Below are 14584 nucleotides of genomic sequence, written 5' to 3'. Positions count from 1 at the left end.
TCAATTAGAAGCAAAATACTAAGGATGCTGGAAAACTGAAATCACAACAGGAAGCGCTGGAGAAATTCAGCAGGTCTGACAGAATCTATGGAGCAAGATACAGAATAACATTTTGAGTCTGATATGACTGCTCTTCAGAACAAGAAGAGTCAGATTAGACTCAATACATTAATTCTGCTTCTTTCTCCTCAGATGCTTCCACACATAGTGTATTTCTCCAGCATTTTCTTACTTCACTGCCACTCTGATATATGGGGATGTTCTCCACACAAACATCATTGACCCATCTTTGCTCTATATCCCATAATGCTACCCTTGGTGAAAATATACTGATCTCAATCTTTCACAATCGGCTCACACCATTGACAGGATTGGATGCAATATTGTTCGGACACCCATTCAAGATGGACTCAGAAACCTGGATGAGAAAGCACACGAGTGGAACACAGTGGGCACCTCAACTGCCAAACTACCAGGGTTGGGTAAGATTTCCACCACTGCCATCCACCTTTTTAAATCTTCCTCTTCCCTCATGAACAACTTTATATAGTGTACTTAAATTTGGATTACAAACACTGTGATCCCAGTGCAACCTGTATCCCTTGTGTTGCTGGCTGTGGAGGGTTCACTTACCCGATTTTTGGTTTGGTTGATGCCGATTAGAAAGAGCAGCTCCGCCAGGAAGAGACTCAGGCACAGCTGCATATGGGTGGCAGTTAACATGCTCTTAAGATCCTTCCAAAGTGCAAAAATTCCAAAAGCAGCAGCAAGACACATGAGCGATACAGGGATCCCAACGTATGTAATTACAGTAAGGGCAAAAGGCTCTGTCTACAATGGGCAGAAAAAAAACACATTAAAAGGCTTTGGTGCAAAGAGACTCTTATTAACTATGCAAAATACCATTGGTTAAGCATTCAGAAAGCATTGATCGACGTTCAATCATGGTAGCACACAATAAAAGGATACTGAGCAGGAACAGGTGATCAGAGACCATCAGATGAATGTACACAGTTCCCTGGAAGTGGCAGAACAGATAGGTAACATGATAAAGGAGGTATATCGAATGCTTTCTCCTTTTGGGAAGGTATTGAACTCACAAGCAGAGATATAATGCTGGAACGAAATAACACCTTAGCTAGGTCAGAGAGGGAGATTTTGTTCAGTTCTGGTCAGCACATTACAGAATGATATAATTATTGTTGAGAAATAGATCAAAGGAGATTTACAAAAATGTTGCCGGGCTTTTGAAATATTGCAGCTTTGAGGAAAGATTGGATAGGCTAGAGTTGTTTTCCTTCAAACAGAGAAGGTTGAGGGTCAGTTAAAGCAAATTTATGAAATGATGGGAGCTTGGATAGAGTGAACAAGGAAAAACGGTTTACTGCAGTGGAGAGGTCAATTCCTAAGGAGCACAGATTTAAGGTAGTCAGCTGAAGAAAAAGAGGGACCAGAAGGAAAAACTTCTCCAACCAGATGGATTCAGTTTTTGGAAGTTGCTGTCCAATTGATGGTTGAGGATGAAACCCTCAACTCATTTAAAGGAACCTGGATCTGCATCTGAATTGATGTAAACTGTGAAGCTACAAGCCACAGGTAAATGGGATTAGAATGGGTGGCTAGTTTATTCAGCTGAAGCAGCTACAATGGGCTGAATGGCCTCTTTCTGTGCTGTATCTTTTCACAATACACACTGAGCCTTTGCTAGCTCCTTGAAAATGCTACCCCATTAGTCCTCTTCCTCCTGATCTATTAACCTCCATGATAGTTGACCACAGGAAAGTAGAATCTGTAATGTGACAGGACAGTGACAGTTTTTTGGTCTTAAATAGATGATGTGTTTCCTCCAAAATTGCAATCAAGGAATTCCCAATTTTATATGAAACCTACACAATTCCCTTCAGCATTGTCAACAAATCCCAATTCCCTCCAAATCTTGAAGAATGGTCCCATCTCTTGCTGGGGGCACTGCTAATAGCCATTCCCCTGAAGTTCCTTTCCTCTACGCACCTATGTCTCCCAGACTCTGTTTTGTCTTACAGTATGAAGGCTTTTAACTCAGTCAGCAGTGACAAGGAAGGGGCTGTGGCTGCCAATGGGAGAGGACCCTCTGGAGTTTGCAAGATTGTGAAGGACACAGGAACATGAAAAGTGATTTATGATGCGATAGAATGTTTCTGGGCTTGTAGGGGTCGTCAAGATGGGGCCCAGAACCAGGGCATGTGAATGGCTCTCAGAAGATGTTGCCCTGCCCTACTCACAGTTCATTGTTCAAACAATGAATACCTTTGATCCAGGGACACCAGCTGAACAATCAACCCCACAAAACGCAACCCTCCCCCATACCATCTTGGAAAGATTACGCTTCAGTTATACAGGACATTGGTAAGTCCATATCTGGAGTACTGTGCATAGTATTTAAGGAAGAATGTAAATGCTCTGGAAGCATTTCAGATGCTTCTAGGTGGAACAGTGTCTGAGTGATTAGCATTGTTGCCTCACAGCATCCAACACTGTAGGAATTCCATAATTGTATGAAAGCAGTACAGAGATGGTTTACTAAGGCTAATACCTGGAATGGGTGAGATGTTTTACGAAGAAAGATTGGACAGAGTAGGCACTGAAGTTTTGAAAAGTGAGAGGCTTCTTTATTAAAACATAAAATGCTGATGGGTCTTGATAGAGTAGATGTGGAGAGGATGCTTCCTCTTGATGAAGAATCTGTAACTAGAGTTCACTACTTAAAAGTAAAGGTGGTTCATTTAAAACTGCGAATGTGCTCAAGTTTTTTCTGTTAAAGAATTGCAGGTCTTTGGAATCCCTCCCTTAAAGGGTGGTGGAAACAGAGACCTTGAACTTTACGGCACAGGTAGACAGATTCTTGGGAAAGAAGTGGGTGAAAGGTTTTCAGGGGTGGGTAGTAATAAAGAGTTTGAAATCAGATCAGCCATATTCGAGGGGCTGAATGGGCTACTCCTGTTCCTTGTTCATGTCGTTGTATAATGAGTGAAGACAAAGATTATGAAGTTTCATCTCTGTTCAGCCTCAATCTTATTAAATGGTGCAAGAGGTTTGAAGGCCAAATGGTCCCCTTATATTCCTATAATCCAATGTTCTCACTCTATCCTTTGTTTACCCCATATTGTCTTGCATATGGGACTTGTTTCCTCACCAAAGTTTCTAAATAAAACAAATTAAATTGTAAAAGTGCCGATAAATAATAAGCTGTCAATAAAACCTCACAAGTTGGACCGAAGGGTATGTTTCCGTGCTGTACATCTGTATGACTATGACTATGACTCTATGACATGAGGCACATTCATTGTCTTCTATGTTTCTATAGCAGGATTAGGGCATTGAGCTGGATTATCAGCCATGACCGTGATGAATGGAAGAGCAGGCTCAAAGGGCCGAATGGCCTCCTCATGCTCCTATCGTCTTTTGCATTGGAACATCTGACCATGACAAATCATATATGCTTTGGTTCAGTAGAACACTGATGGCGCTGAGGCAGTAAAGTGTAGGATTTAAACCCCACTCCCCCATCAGCTGGGGTAAACTCCCCAGGATACACTTCCTCCCATCTTATAAAAATATATTGTATTCAAGTTGTAAACTGTCAATAAGCCTGTGACCTTCCACTACAACATCTAAACCTCACATTCAGATCCCAAGTTGTCTAGTGGCTATGAACCCCACACAAACATTGACAAATAAACTTTCAGAATACATAAACGTACCTGCCATTCGAAATGGGTCAACAGCAGAGCAAGGCTGGAGAGCTGATTGCATCGACACTGAGTATGAGTCCTGTTGGAAACTCCCTTAATGCACCCTTTAGGAGACCAATAACTTTCCCCGGGCATGTAATTCCAGTTGGCACAGTGCAATTCTGAATTAATGTTAGCTTCCTATGGAGAGCAAGTATTTTATTTTACCATGCCGCTGTTACTGGTCTAGCTGTAACTGAGCAAATAGACTATGTACATGACATTCACTGAAAGAGGCATTGACAGGAGTTCCTGAACCACAGAGAAGCAACACGCCAGGCTCCACTCCAGTACAGCAATACATTAGCCCATCACAGACCTGAAAGAAATCGTATGTATGTGTGTTTGTCTGTGCATGTGCATAAGTACCAGGTGTGCAAATTTTTGTGAGTGCATGCTTAGGGGCTGGCTAGATCATTTGGCTGGTCAGGTGTTTAAACTGGAGGTAGGGAGGACTTTTTAAAACTTTGTTATTTTGCTAAACTCTAGGAAAAGACAACTTAAATATATTATCTTTTTTTCGTTAGCTGTATCATCCTTGAGCTGTTTTATCTCATAACTGAGTCCACATAGTCCCTGTAGCAGATAATATAGTGTGATAAAAGATCGTCACATTAATGAACTGCTCATTTTCTCATACAAGCAACCCATCTGCTTTTTCACTAAATTTCTTGACTGGATGGGATCCCTCTTGCATCTCTAAAGTGGGGTTGCTATTTTACAATAGGTTTATCAGTGCGTGACGAGCATCCAATCTGTCGTAACCAGTACATCAAAACTGACACAGCTCTTTACAAACCTCAGTGTGTTTAATGGTGAAGTTCACCATCTGGTCAAATCCGTCACTGTGGTTATTGATTATGACAGCTGAAAATACATCTGAAATCAATCGGAATGGCTTTAGTTTTCCAGCAGTGGTCCCAAGATTGTAAACACTTCCATTCAGGATGGAATCCATGTTGCTGAGTGCGATCAAAGCTGCCACAGCAAAATCTGCCCCTGGAAGTAGTGTCAAACATTACTAACTATGGAATGAAATCCATGCAGTCTTTAATCCGTATGTATAATTCCAATTGCCTAAGAACACAAGAAATAGGAGCAGGAGTATGCCCAAGGTTGTTCAAGTCTGTTCTGCCATCCCATACGACCAAGAGATATAAGAGCAGAAGTAGTCTATTTAGCCCTTTCAGCCCATTCAATATATCATGATTGATCTTGGACTTCAATACCATTGATTTGATTTGATTTATTACTGTCACGTGTACTGAGGTACTGTGAAAAGTGTTGTCTTACATGCTTTTTTGATATTTACCCATTTGTTCCTTTGAATCTTTGGTAAACCAAAACAATTTGCCTATTTTAGTCTTAAGTATACCCAAATTACCCAGTCATTGATCATAGGTCAAGCATCTCATGTCATGGACCAATTTAATGAACGTTCACTATACTTCCTCCAATGCAAGCATGTCCATCCTTAAATATGGAGACCAGAACTATGCACAGTGTTCGGGGGTGGTATTACACAATTATAGCCAGAACTCATTTCCCTTGCATACCAGTCTTTTTGCTATAAAGGCCAGCATGTCATTTGCCTTCATAATTGTTCCATGTAGGAGTATACATCCAACTACCTCTGAACATCAACATTTAAGAATCATAGAATTCCTGCAGTGTGGAAACAGGCCATTTGGCCCAACAAGTCCACACTGACCCTCCAAAGAGTATCCCATCCAGACCCATTCCCCTACCCTCTTACTTTCCATTTTCCCTGACTAATGCTCCTAACCTACACATCCCTGAACACTATGGGCAATTTAGCATGGCCAATCACCTAACTTGCATATTTTTGGACTGTGGGAGGAAACTGGAGCACCTGGGGGAAACCCACATAGACATAGGGAGAATATGCAAACTTGACACAGACCGCTGCCTGAGGCTGGCATCGAACCTGAGCCCCTGGAGCTGTGAGGCAGCACTGCTAATCACTGAGTCACCGTATCACCCAAAGCTTCAAGCTTCACATCTTGAACAGAATATTCTGATATCTATTATTACGACTACACTTCTGTATATTACACTCCACTGACCACTGTCTCTTTACATTATCAAAGCAGGTCATCACCAGATCAATTCAGGTTGTCCACCCTCCAGGATTGTCATTATTTTGTCAGAACTAAACATCTATCTCCTGGTCACCAATTCTAACAACACACAAGAGAAAAAGACACAGCAGCTTTAAAAAGACATTGTGGTGCTCTTTTTTTTTGCACATTTTGTTTAGTGTTAAGACGATTGATGATGGAGCAAAAATGGGGCCTGATGTGGGCAAGGTGAGACCATGCATTGACTTAATGGGTTGTTTTGACTTAATGGGTTGATTACAATTTAGGAATGAAACTTTCAGCAGAACATATAACTAGAGTTGTTTATTCTCAGGTCAGTTACGCCATACAATTTTAACATAGATATCACGGATAAAAGTGTCTCTCCTAAATTCAGTTTTCCTGTAAGATGGCCACGGAGCAGGACCGCCTCTGCTCCCTGTTCTTTTTCATTCTTTCTCTTTTTCTTTGCTTTTAGCATTCCCTGAGCAATGTAAGGAGAAACGGGTCCTTGGGCAGTGTGAGGGGAATAAGACTTGGTGCAGTGCAAGGGAAGCGAGTCCCAGTGCAGCGCAAGGGGAACGAGACCTGGAGCGTTGTGATGAGAAATGAGTCCAGTGCAGTGCAACATAACTTGTTGCAGCTGAATGCGGGTGAGGAGAGGACACGAGGATAGGGGGATGGCTGTTGGACTGGGGCCTGATGTGGGCAAGGTGAGACCATGCATTGAACTGCAGTTATTTGAAACTCTTTACTGGACTGTAATATCAATCCTTTAACCGTCTTAGAGTCATAGAGATGTACAGCATGGAAACAAACCCTTCAGTCCAACCCATCCATGTCGATCAGATATCACAACCCAATCTAGTCCCACCTGCCAGCACCCGGTCCATATCCCTCCAAACCCTTCGTATTCATATACCCATCCAAACATCTTTTAAATGCTGCAATTGTACCAGCCTCCATTACATCCTCTGGCAGCTCATTCCATACACATACCACCCTCTGTGAGAAAGAGTTGCCCCTTAGGTCCCTTTTATATCTTTCCCCTCTCACCCTAAACCTATGCCCTCTAGTTCTGGACTCCCTCACCCCAGTAAAGACTTTGTCTATTTATCCTATCCATGTCCCTCATAAGTTTATAAACCTCTATAAGGTCACCCCTCAGCCTCCAATGCTCCAGGGAAAACAGCCTCAGTCTGTTCACCCTCTCCCTGTAGCTCAAATCCTCCAATCCTGGCAACATCCTTGTAAATCTTTTCTGAATCCTTTCAAGTTTCACAACATCTTTCCGATAGGAAGACGACCAGAACTGCACGCAATATTCCAACAGTGGCCTCACCAATGACCTGTACAGCCGCAACATGACCTCCCAACTCCTGTACTCAATACTCTGACCAATAAAGGAAAGCATACCAAACGCCGCCTTCACTATCCTATCTACCTGCTACTCCACTTTCAAGGATCTATGAACCTGCACTCCAAGGTCTCTTTGTTCAGCAACACTCCCCAGGACCTTACCATTAAGCGTATAATCCTGCTAAGATTTGCTTTCCCAAAATGCAGCACCTCGCATTTATCTGAATTAAACTCCATCTGCCACTTCTCAGCCCCCCCTTGGCCCATTTGATCAAGATCCTGTTGTAATCTGAGGTAACCTTCTTCGCTGTCCACTACACCTCCAATTTTGGTGTCATCTGCAAACTTACTAACTATATCTCTTACGCTCGCATCCAAATCATTTATAGAAATGACAAAAAATAGAGGACCCAGCACCGATCCTTGTGGCATTCCACTGATCACAGGCCTCCAGTCTGAAAAACAACCTTCCACCACCACCTTTGAGCCAATTCTGTATCCAAATGGCTAGTTCTCACTGTATTCCGTGAGATCTAACCTTACTAACCAGTCTCCCATGGGGAACCTTGTTGAACGCCTTACGCCTCCATATAGATCACATCCACCACTCTGCCCTCATCAATCCTCTTTATTACTTTTCAAAAAACTCAATCAAGCTTGTGAGACATGATTCACAAAGTATTGTTGACTAACCCTAATCTGTCCTTGCCTTTCCAAATACATGTACGTCCTGTCCCTCAGGATTCCCTCTAACAACTTGCTCACCACCAATGTCAGGCTCACTGGTCTATAGTTCCCTGGCTTGTCCTTCGCACCCTTCTTAAACAGTGACACCACGTTAGCCAACCTCTAGTCTTCTGGCACCTCACCTGTGACTACTGATGATACAAATATCTCTGCAAGAGACCCAGCAATTGCTTCTCTAGCTTCTTACAATGTTCTAGGGTACACCTGATCAGGTCCTGGGGATTTATCCACCTTTAGGTGTTTCAAGACATCCAGCACTTCCTCCTCTGTAATATGGACACTTTGCAAGATGTCACCATCTATTTCCCTGCAGTCTATATCTTCCATGTCCTTTTCAACAGTAAATACCAATGCAAAATATTCATTTCGTATCTCCCCCATTTTCTGCAGCTCCACAAAAAGGCCGCCTTGCTGATCTTTGATGGGCACTATTCTCTCCCTAGTTACCCTTTTGTCCTTAATGTATTTGTAAAAACCCTTTGGATTTTCCTTAATTCTATTTGCCAAAGCTATCTCATGTTCCCTTTTTGCCCTCCTGATTCCCCTCTTAAGTATACTCCAAGAATTCACTTGATCCATCCTGTCTATACCTGTCATATGCTTCCTTCTTTTTCTTAACCAAACCCTCAATTTCTTTTGTCATCCAGCATCCCCTGTACCTACCAGCTTTCCCTTTCAACCTAACAGGAATATACTTTCTCTGAATTCTCGTTATCTCATTTCTGAAGGCTTCCCATTTTCCAGCCGTTCCTTTACCTGCGAACATCTGCCCCCAATCAGCTTTTGAAAGCTCTTGCCTAATACCTTAAAAATTGGCCTTTCTCCAATTTAGGACTTCAATTTTTTGATCTGGTCTATCCTTTTCCATCACTACTTTAAGTCTAATAGAATTATGGTCGCTGGCCCCAAAGTGCTCCCCCACTGACACCTCAGTTACCTGCCCTGCCTTATTTTACAAGAGTAGGTCAAGTTTTGTACCTTCTCTCGTAGGTACATTCACATACTGAATCAGAAAATTTTCTTGTACACACTTAACAAATTCCTCTCCATAACCATCCTATTATTCTTACAGATAGTTGAGATCTCCTTAAAGTTGGTTTCTCAATTTCCCTCTGACTATTAGGGGGTCTATAATACAATCCCAATAAGGTGATCATCCCTTTCTTGTTTCTCAGATCCATCCAAATGTACAGCACAGCTGTAATGCTATCCCTTATCAGAAACACCACTCCCCCTCCTCTCTTCCCTCCCTTTCTATCCTTCCTGTAGCATTTTGTTCCTGGAACATTAAGCTGCCAGTCCTGCCTATCCATCTTATTTTTTTTTAGATTCTGTAAGTAATGCACTACTTTTCTTTGACTCCCAGATTTGTAACTAGGTAGTTGTACCTCAGGTAACTTCTTCAGAGGCAACCGTTGTAAAATCTTTTCATTGTACTCCTGAACATCTCCTGGAGTACATATGACAATACAAGATAATCTAATCTATTCTACCTATTCTAACAATGAATCTCTTGACCCTCCACGGGAAGAAAGTCTGAAGGTGCACATTCTAATTTCACTTAAGAATATCGGGAACTAACTGAAATGGAATAATAAGGCTTGCATTTATATAGCACATTCCACCTTCATATATTCCCAAATCTGAGGCATTTTTGAAAAGTAATTACGGTTGTCATTTTGGGAGTGCAGCAATTTACACAGAGAATGCCCCCACAAACAGCAACAGCCAAATTATCTATATTTTTCTTGTGATATTGATCAAGTGATAAATCTTGGCCAGCACACCGGGGGAGGTGCCTTCCCCTTCTGCCGGAAAGGAGTTCCATCACCCACTTCTTCAAGGGCTGCTAGGCGTAGGCAATAAATGTCCATTTCACCAGAGATGACATGCCCCAAAAACAAATTTGCAATCTTTTCAGTAACTGAATACTTTTCAATATGCCTTTACAATTTTCAGCCAAAGCTCTTGACCCTGTCTAGCTGTAGGTAAGTGCAGTATTTTACTCATACAATGTCCCCTAAGTGTACATATTCATCTTCACCATCTTCAATATTTTGTCAGTGTAGAACACCCAAAAAGCAAAACAGCATACATAAAGATAATGTCTTTGCAGAGCTGCTCAGCATTGTGGGGAATGACCACCTCTGGAGAGTGAGAATGCCACCAAGTGTGATCGATTCACCACAGCTCAGACACATTTTAGATTGCCAATTACAGGTGTTCTAATGTCCCTCCCTGCAGCATTCCCAGAAGCTGAATTACCTGAAAAATTCCACTCTATGATTTAGATATGAAAATAAGTCGAGTCGGCTTCTCAGAGAAATGGAACGAGAAAATAATTAACAGAAAAAATTTAATTTACCCATTGTTTTTTCTTTGTTGATTCTACTTCGATTAATATCTATAAAGGTGCCTTTTGTCTGGAGTCTGATTATTTCAGTTGCTGAAGCACTTTTACCTTGAAAGCTATGCATTTCCAGATCTAAAAATTAAAACAAAGAAGCTATGTAAATGTTCCCAGTGTGAGTAGATTTAACCACAGATGTTGTAAAAGGAAGTTATTACTGCAAAGAGTCAACTGATATCATTAAATAAGGTCTGCCTGTCAGGATATAGAGGGACTTTCCAAGGAGGAATTAATAAGTGTTCTAACCAGTTGTGCTTTCCTAACCAGTTCTGTGTTTGTTACCAATTTGTGTCTGAGAATGTTTCAGTAGTAGTAATGTAAACCTCCTCTTAAGCTGCTCCTGATGTCTCACAGGATACCTTCATGCATCTCAGATATAATGTAATTGGTTCTTAAGTACTGTGTAATAAATTTAGTTACTGTTTGTCAAGGTTGAACTTATTTTCTGCCAAAGATATTGCGCAGGCATCATTCCTTACATGGCATATGTAGGTTAGATCAATACCCTCAAGAAACATTGGTGGCAGCAAAACTACCCAAAACGTACCAGATGGTTTGGGTGGATGACCATGAAAATATAAGATGGCACCAGCCATGGTCATCTGGAGATGTCGTTTAGTCACGAGTTCAGGAAGTTCCAACTTTTGTATTAAATAAAATTAAAGTTCTCAGGATATGTTTTTAAATGACGTTTTTCACTAGTTCAGAACACTCAAAAGTCAATGAAGTCTCTTTTTGAATATAGTTAATGTGGTAGCATGTGTGAAATGTGGCTATCAACTGTGCACGGCAAGCTTCCATTAACCGCAATGCGATAACCTTTTTTGAAAACCTTGATTGAGGGATAAGTATTGGCCATACCACAAGGGATATCCCTCTTGTCTTTTGTCCGCAGAGTGTCAAGGGTCTTTTATACTCTCTTGAGAGAGCAGATAGAGCTTTATTTGAAGTCAACTGAAAGATGTTGTTTCCAACAATGCATGACTGCCTTAGCATTGCACTGGGAGTGTCAGCTGGGCTTTCTTGTTACTGTCCCCACCTGAGTCAATGGGTTGAAAACCAAGCAACTTCTACAGTTCTTTAAAGTGATAATTATACAGTGAACATTACTCTTTTGGTGTTGTATGACTTTCCATGTTAGTGGCACAAGTGTGTTCCCTAGACAAAAGAACTGTCAATTAGTTGAATCCCAGTGATTGAAGAATGATTGATTGAGGAGTATTTTCTCAATAATTTTCACATTATCTGTCTTGCATAGAATGTCAATAGCTGCCATGCCTCATATCAACCACTCACTTGCTTCAAGAAAGCATTTCAAATCAAATATGTCTGCTGAATTTACCAATATTTTCAGTTGATACAATTCTCTTTCCTTGATCAGGTAAATCTAGACTGGCAATTATCACAGTGTTTTCCACAGATTGCAGGAATATAGAAGCCAAATAAAACCATTTTTCGTTTTCCAAATTCCCCCATAAGGAGTCATTCCTTAGCAGTTCATTTGCAGTAGAAAGAATTTTCTGTAGAAGACAAGACATACACGTGACAATAAATTCAATTCAATTCAAATAAACATTAAGCCTTTTTTATAAAAATTATTTTATAAAATTTAATGATGTTCTAACCACAAACTCTGTCCTTTAGCCATCAATTCCATTTCCCTTGCTCTTGCCACAGCCTCAGACTGAACTGGCTTTTCATAGCCTCACTGCTATTTGACCCAAGATTGAGCTCCCAACCTCACATTGGCTCCATCAAAATCCCCTCCTGCCTTATCCCAGGCATAATCTTTGCAAGTTCCACCATCATGTCCCTCACCTTCCACAATCTGTAAACTTGAAATTCTGCAAAGTTCTGCTGCTTGCCTGTTGAGTTCTAACACACCATTGCCATAGTCAGTTTTCTCTCAATCTGAGGATGGCATTACTCAGTACAGCCAATTTCTAAAATGATCTTGTGTGTTTCTGTACAACCTAATTCTCAGCCTGCAGACTTTTGGGCACTTGGGGCAGGGTACTCAGGGGGCAGTGGGATCCAGGATTTGCTTTTTTTTTCCCTTCCTCGCCACCACTCTGCCTCATCATTAAGGTATCATGAACTCAAAAGCATGACGCAGTTTTTTGGACTGGTTGTCACCATTTTTTTTAAAGATTGGTAGCAAGTGCATCTCAATGCTGCAGCCATCCAAGGAAAACTTCAGAGAAGTTATTCTTGTCCTCCTATGGAACTTGTGAGAGAACAGGACCTGGAAGGGGAGACAGTCATTGTTTTTGCAGGAGCGTTTCCTGGATGCTGTGTAGCTGGTTTCATGTAGGACACTAGTGTTGGTTCAGCAGCCCTCCCTTTCAGTCTGGGGAATGGTGCAGAAGCACTATTGGGGGAATTTCTCTAGTGCAATCACACATTGCTGATATATATACAAGTCTCACTGCAATAATGGAACGTGTTGACAACTGTACCATAGGACTTTTGTTGACTTATAGAGGTCTTTGTTGTCAAACGCTTTCTCCCATAACTTGTAGAAGGCTGAGCTACTGCAGCAGATCCGGTGTTGGAGCTCCTCAGCAATAATGGTCTTTTGAGAGAGGCAACTGTGAGTTAAGGGAAACAACTTTTTCAATTCATTAATGGGAGGTGGGTATGGCTGACCAGGCCAGTACTTTTTCCATTCCTTAAAAAAGGTGACATTTTCCAGAGTCTCACTTTGAACATATATGGGATGTAGATTATTTGGTAGGCTAGGTGTGAATACGAGCCTTATATTGTCAATATCGTAGGACAGGTTGAGTGACTAGCAAATCCAGTGCAGAAACTGCACCCAACAGTTATTGCAAATAGTGGACCACATATCCATTGTTCACCATCACCACTTTGCGCTCCGACATACCCAGGCTCCTAAACCTCATTTTCAAATTGCTTCATACCCTCACCCACCACATTCCTTATCTATGAAATCTCGTTCAATTGTAAAATGCATTAACATCTTTACACTCTTTCCATTCAATTCTTTTTTCTATTCCCCAACTCCTTTACTCCCTCATAATGCAGCCATGCCTTCAGGCACATAGGCCCTGAGTTCTGGAATCTTCCAGGGCTGAATTACCAATTTAACCCCGTGAAGAAACAAAATGAAGTGCTATCTGCTGTGACTAACCTGAAATACAGGCTCACCATCCTGGGCCTGACATTGCTCATTCACCAGTCCAACAATCGAATTAACCTCAGAACAATATCTATGCAATGTATACCAGGGATTCTGTGATAAGGAAGAAAACAAAGCTTGAACATCTTTAGGAGTACAGAGTGAATCTCAGTCCACTGGGAATTAATAATTTGCAAAATTTTCAGAGGTCAGCAAAGGTATGTAGGGTTCAAACATGCGCAAAGAAATCACAAGCATAACACTTCATAAATACCAACACATAATTGATAATTATCAGACATATGTGAATGCTCTGTGTATTCAGCTACATATATAGCACATGCTCACCTGCATACATGTGCATTGAGGTGTGAGATATAGCTCTGGAGCAAAGAAGAGGAAATATTTCCTTGTATCCAGTAAGTTCCAAACTTGGACTCAGAATGGGTGAAAATGGTCTTCACCAAAACTCGGAGTGGACTCTTGTTATAGCATTAGATGTCTTGCCAATTGGCTAGTGAATCAGCAAGCAACCAGGCATGCCTCTTTTCGGGAAGCCTGTTGAAGCACATGGCAATCAGACACTGACAAGGCCAAGGCCTGGATCTCCCTCAAACCATGGCCTTGGGCTCGAAGTTCATTTAAGGTGAGAGCTGCCAGCCAGAGGCTGAGGGGGCAGTGATTGCTGGAAGAAGAGCACCCACAGAATTCCAGGACGGTTGACGTTCCAGGCAATTCTTTACTACAGAAGGCTGATTGTTAAGTATATTCAAGGCTGTGATAGACAGATTTTTAATAATGAAGTGGATCAAGGATGATGGGGAAATGGCAGGCAAGTGGAGATGAGGATTATAAGATCAGCTGTGATCACATTATATGGTCTACTTCTGCTCCTATGTTTTACAGCCTAAAAACATGCTAAATAATGTTGTGGGGAGGAGGTTCATGGGCTGGAGATCGTAGGGATAGAAGTAGACAGCAGGACTGGTAATAAGCACAGTAGGTGACTCTCTTTGTCACACCCCTATCCAATGTCCAGTTTCCTGACCAGGCA

General features: G+C 41.5%; 1 protein-coding gene across 1 annotated transcript in view; it reads right to left on the bottom strand.

Annotated features, from left to right (window-relative positions):
• Window positions 1-14584, bottom strand: part of LOC140468013 (adhesion G protein-coupled receptor E3-like) — a 52197-nt gene that overhangs the window by 17061 nt on the left and 20552 nt on the right. The window contains exons 8-13 of the mRNA XM_072564159.1: window positions 13543-13644; window positions 11731-11908; window positions 10344-10463; window positions 4570-4769; window positions 3741-3911; window positions 634-831 (exon numbers count right to left, since the gene is read on the bottom strand). Coding sequence (XP_072420260.1) covers window positions 634-831; window positions 3741-3911; window positions 4570-4769; window positions 10344-10463; window positions 11731-11908; window positions 13543-13644 — 969 coding nt within the window. The remainder of the gene's footprint in view (window positions 1-633; window positions 832-3740; window positions 3912-4569; window positions 4770-10343; window positions 10464-11730; window positions 11909-13542; window positions 13645-14584) is intronic.

The sequence above is a fragment of the Chiloscyllium punctatum genome, chromosome 46 (genome assembly GCF_047496795.1).
Source record: "Chiloscyllium punctatum isolate Juve2018m chromosome 46, sChiPun1.3, whole genome shotgun sequence".
Lineage (NCBI taxonomy): Eukaryota > Metazoa > Chordata > Chondrichthyes > Orectolobiformes > Hemiscylliidae > Chiloscyllium > Chiloscyllium punctatum.
Note: the sequence above shows the minus strand (reverse complement) of the source record. Positions and strands in the feature narration are given on the sequence as shown.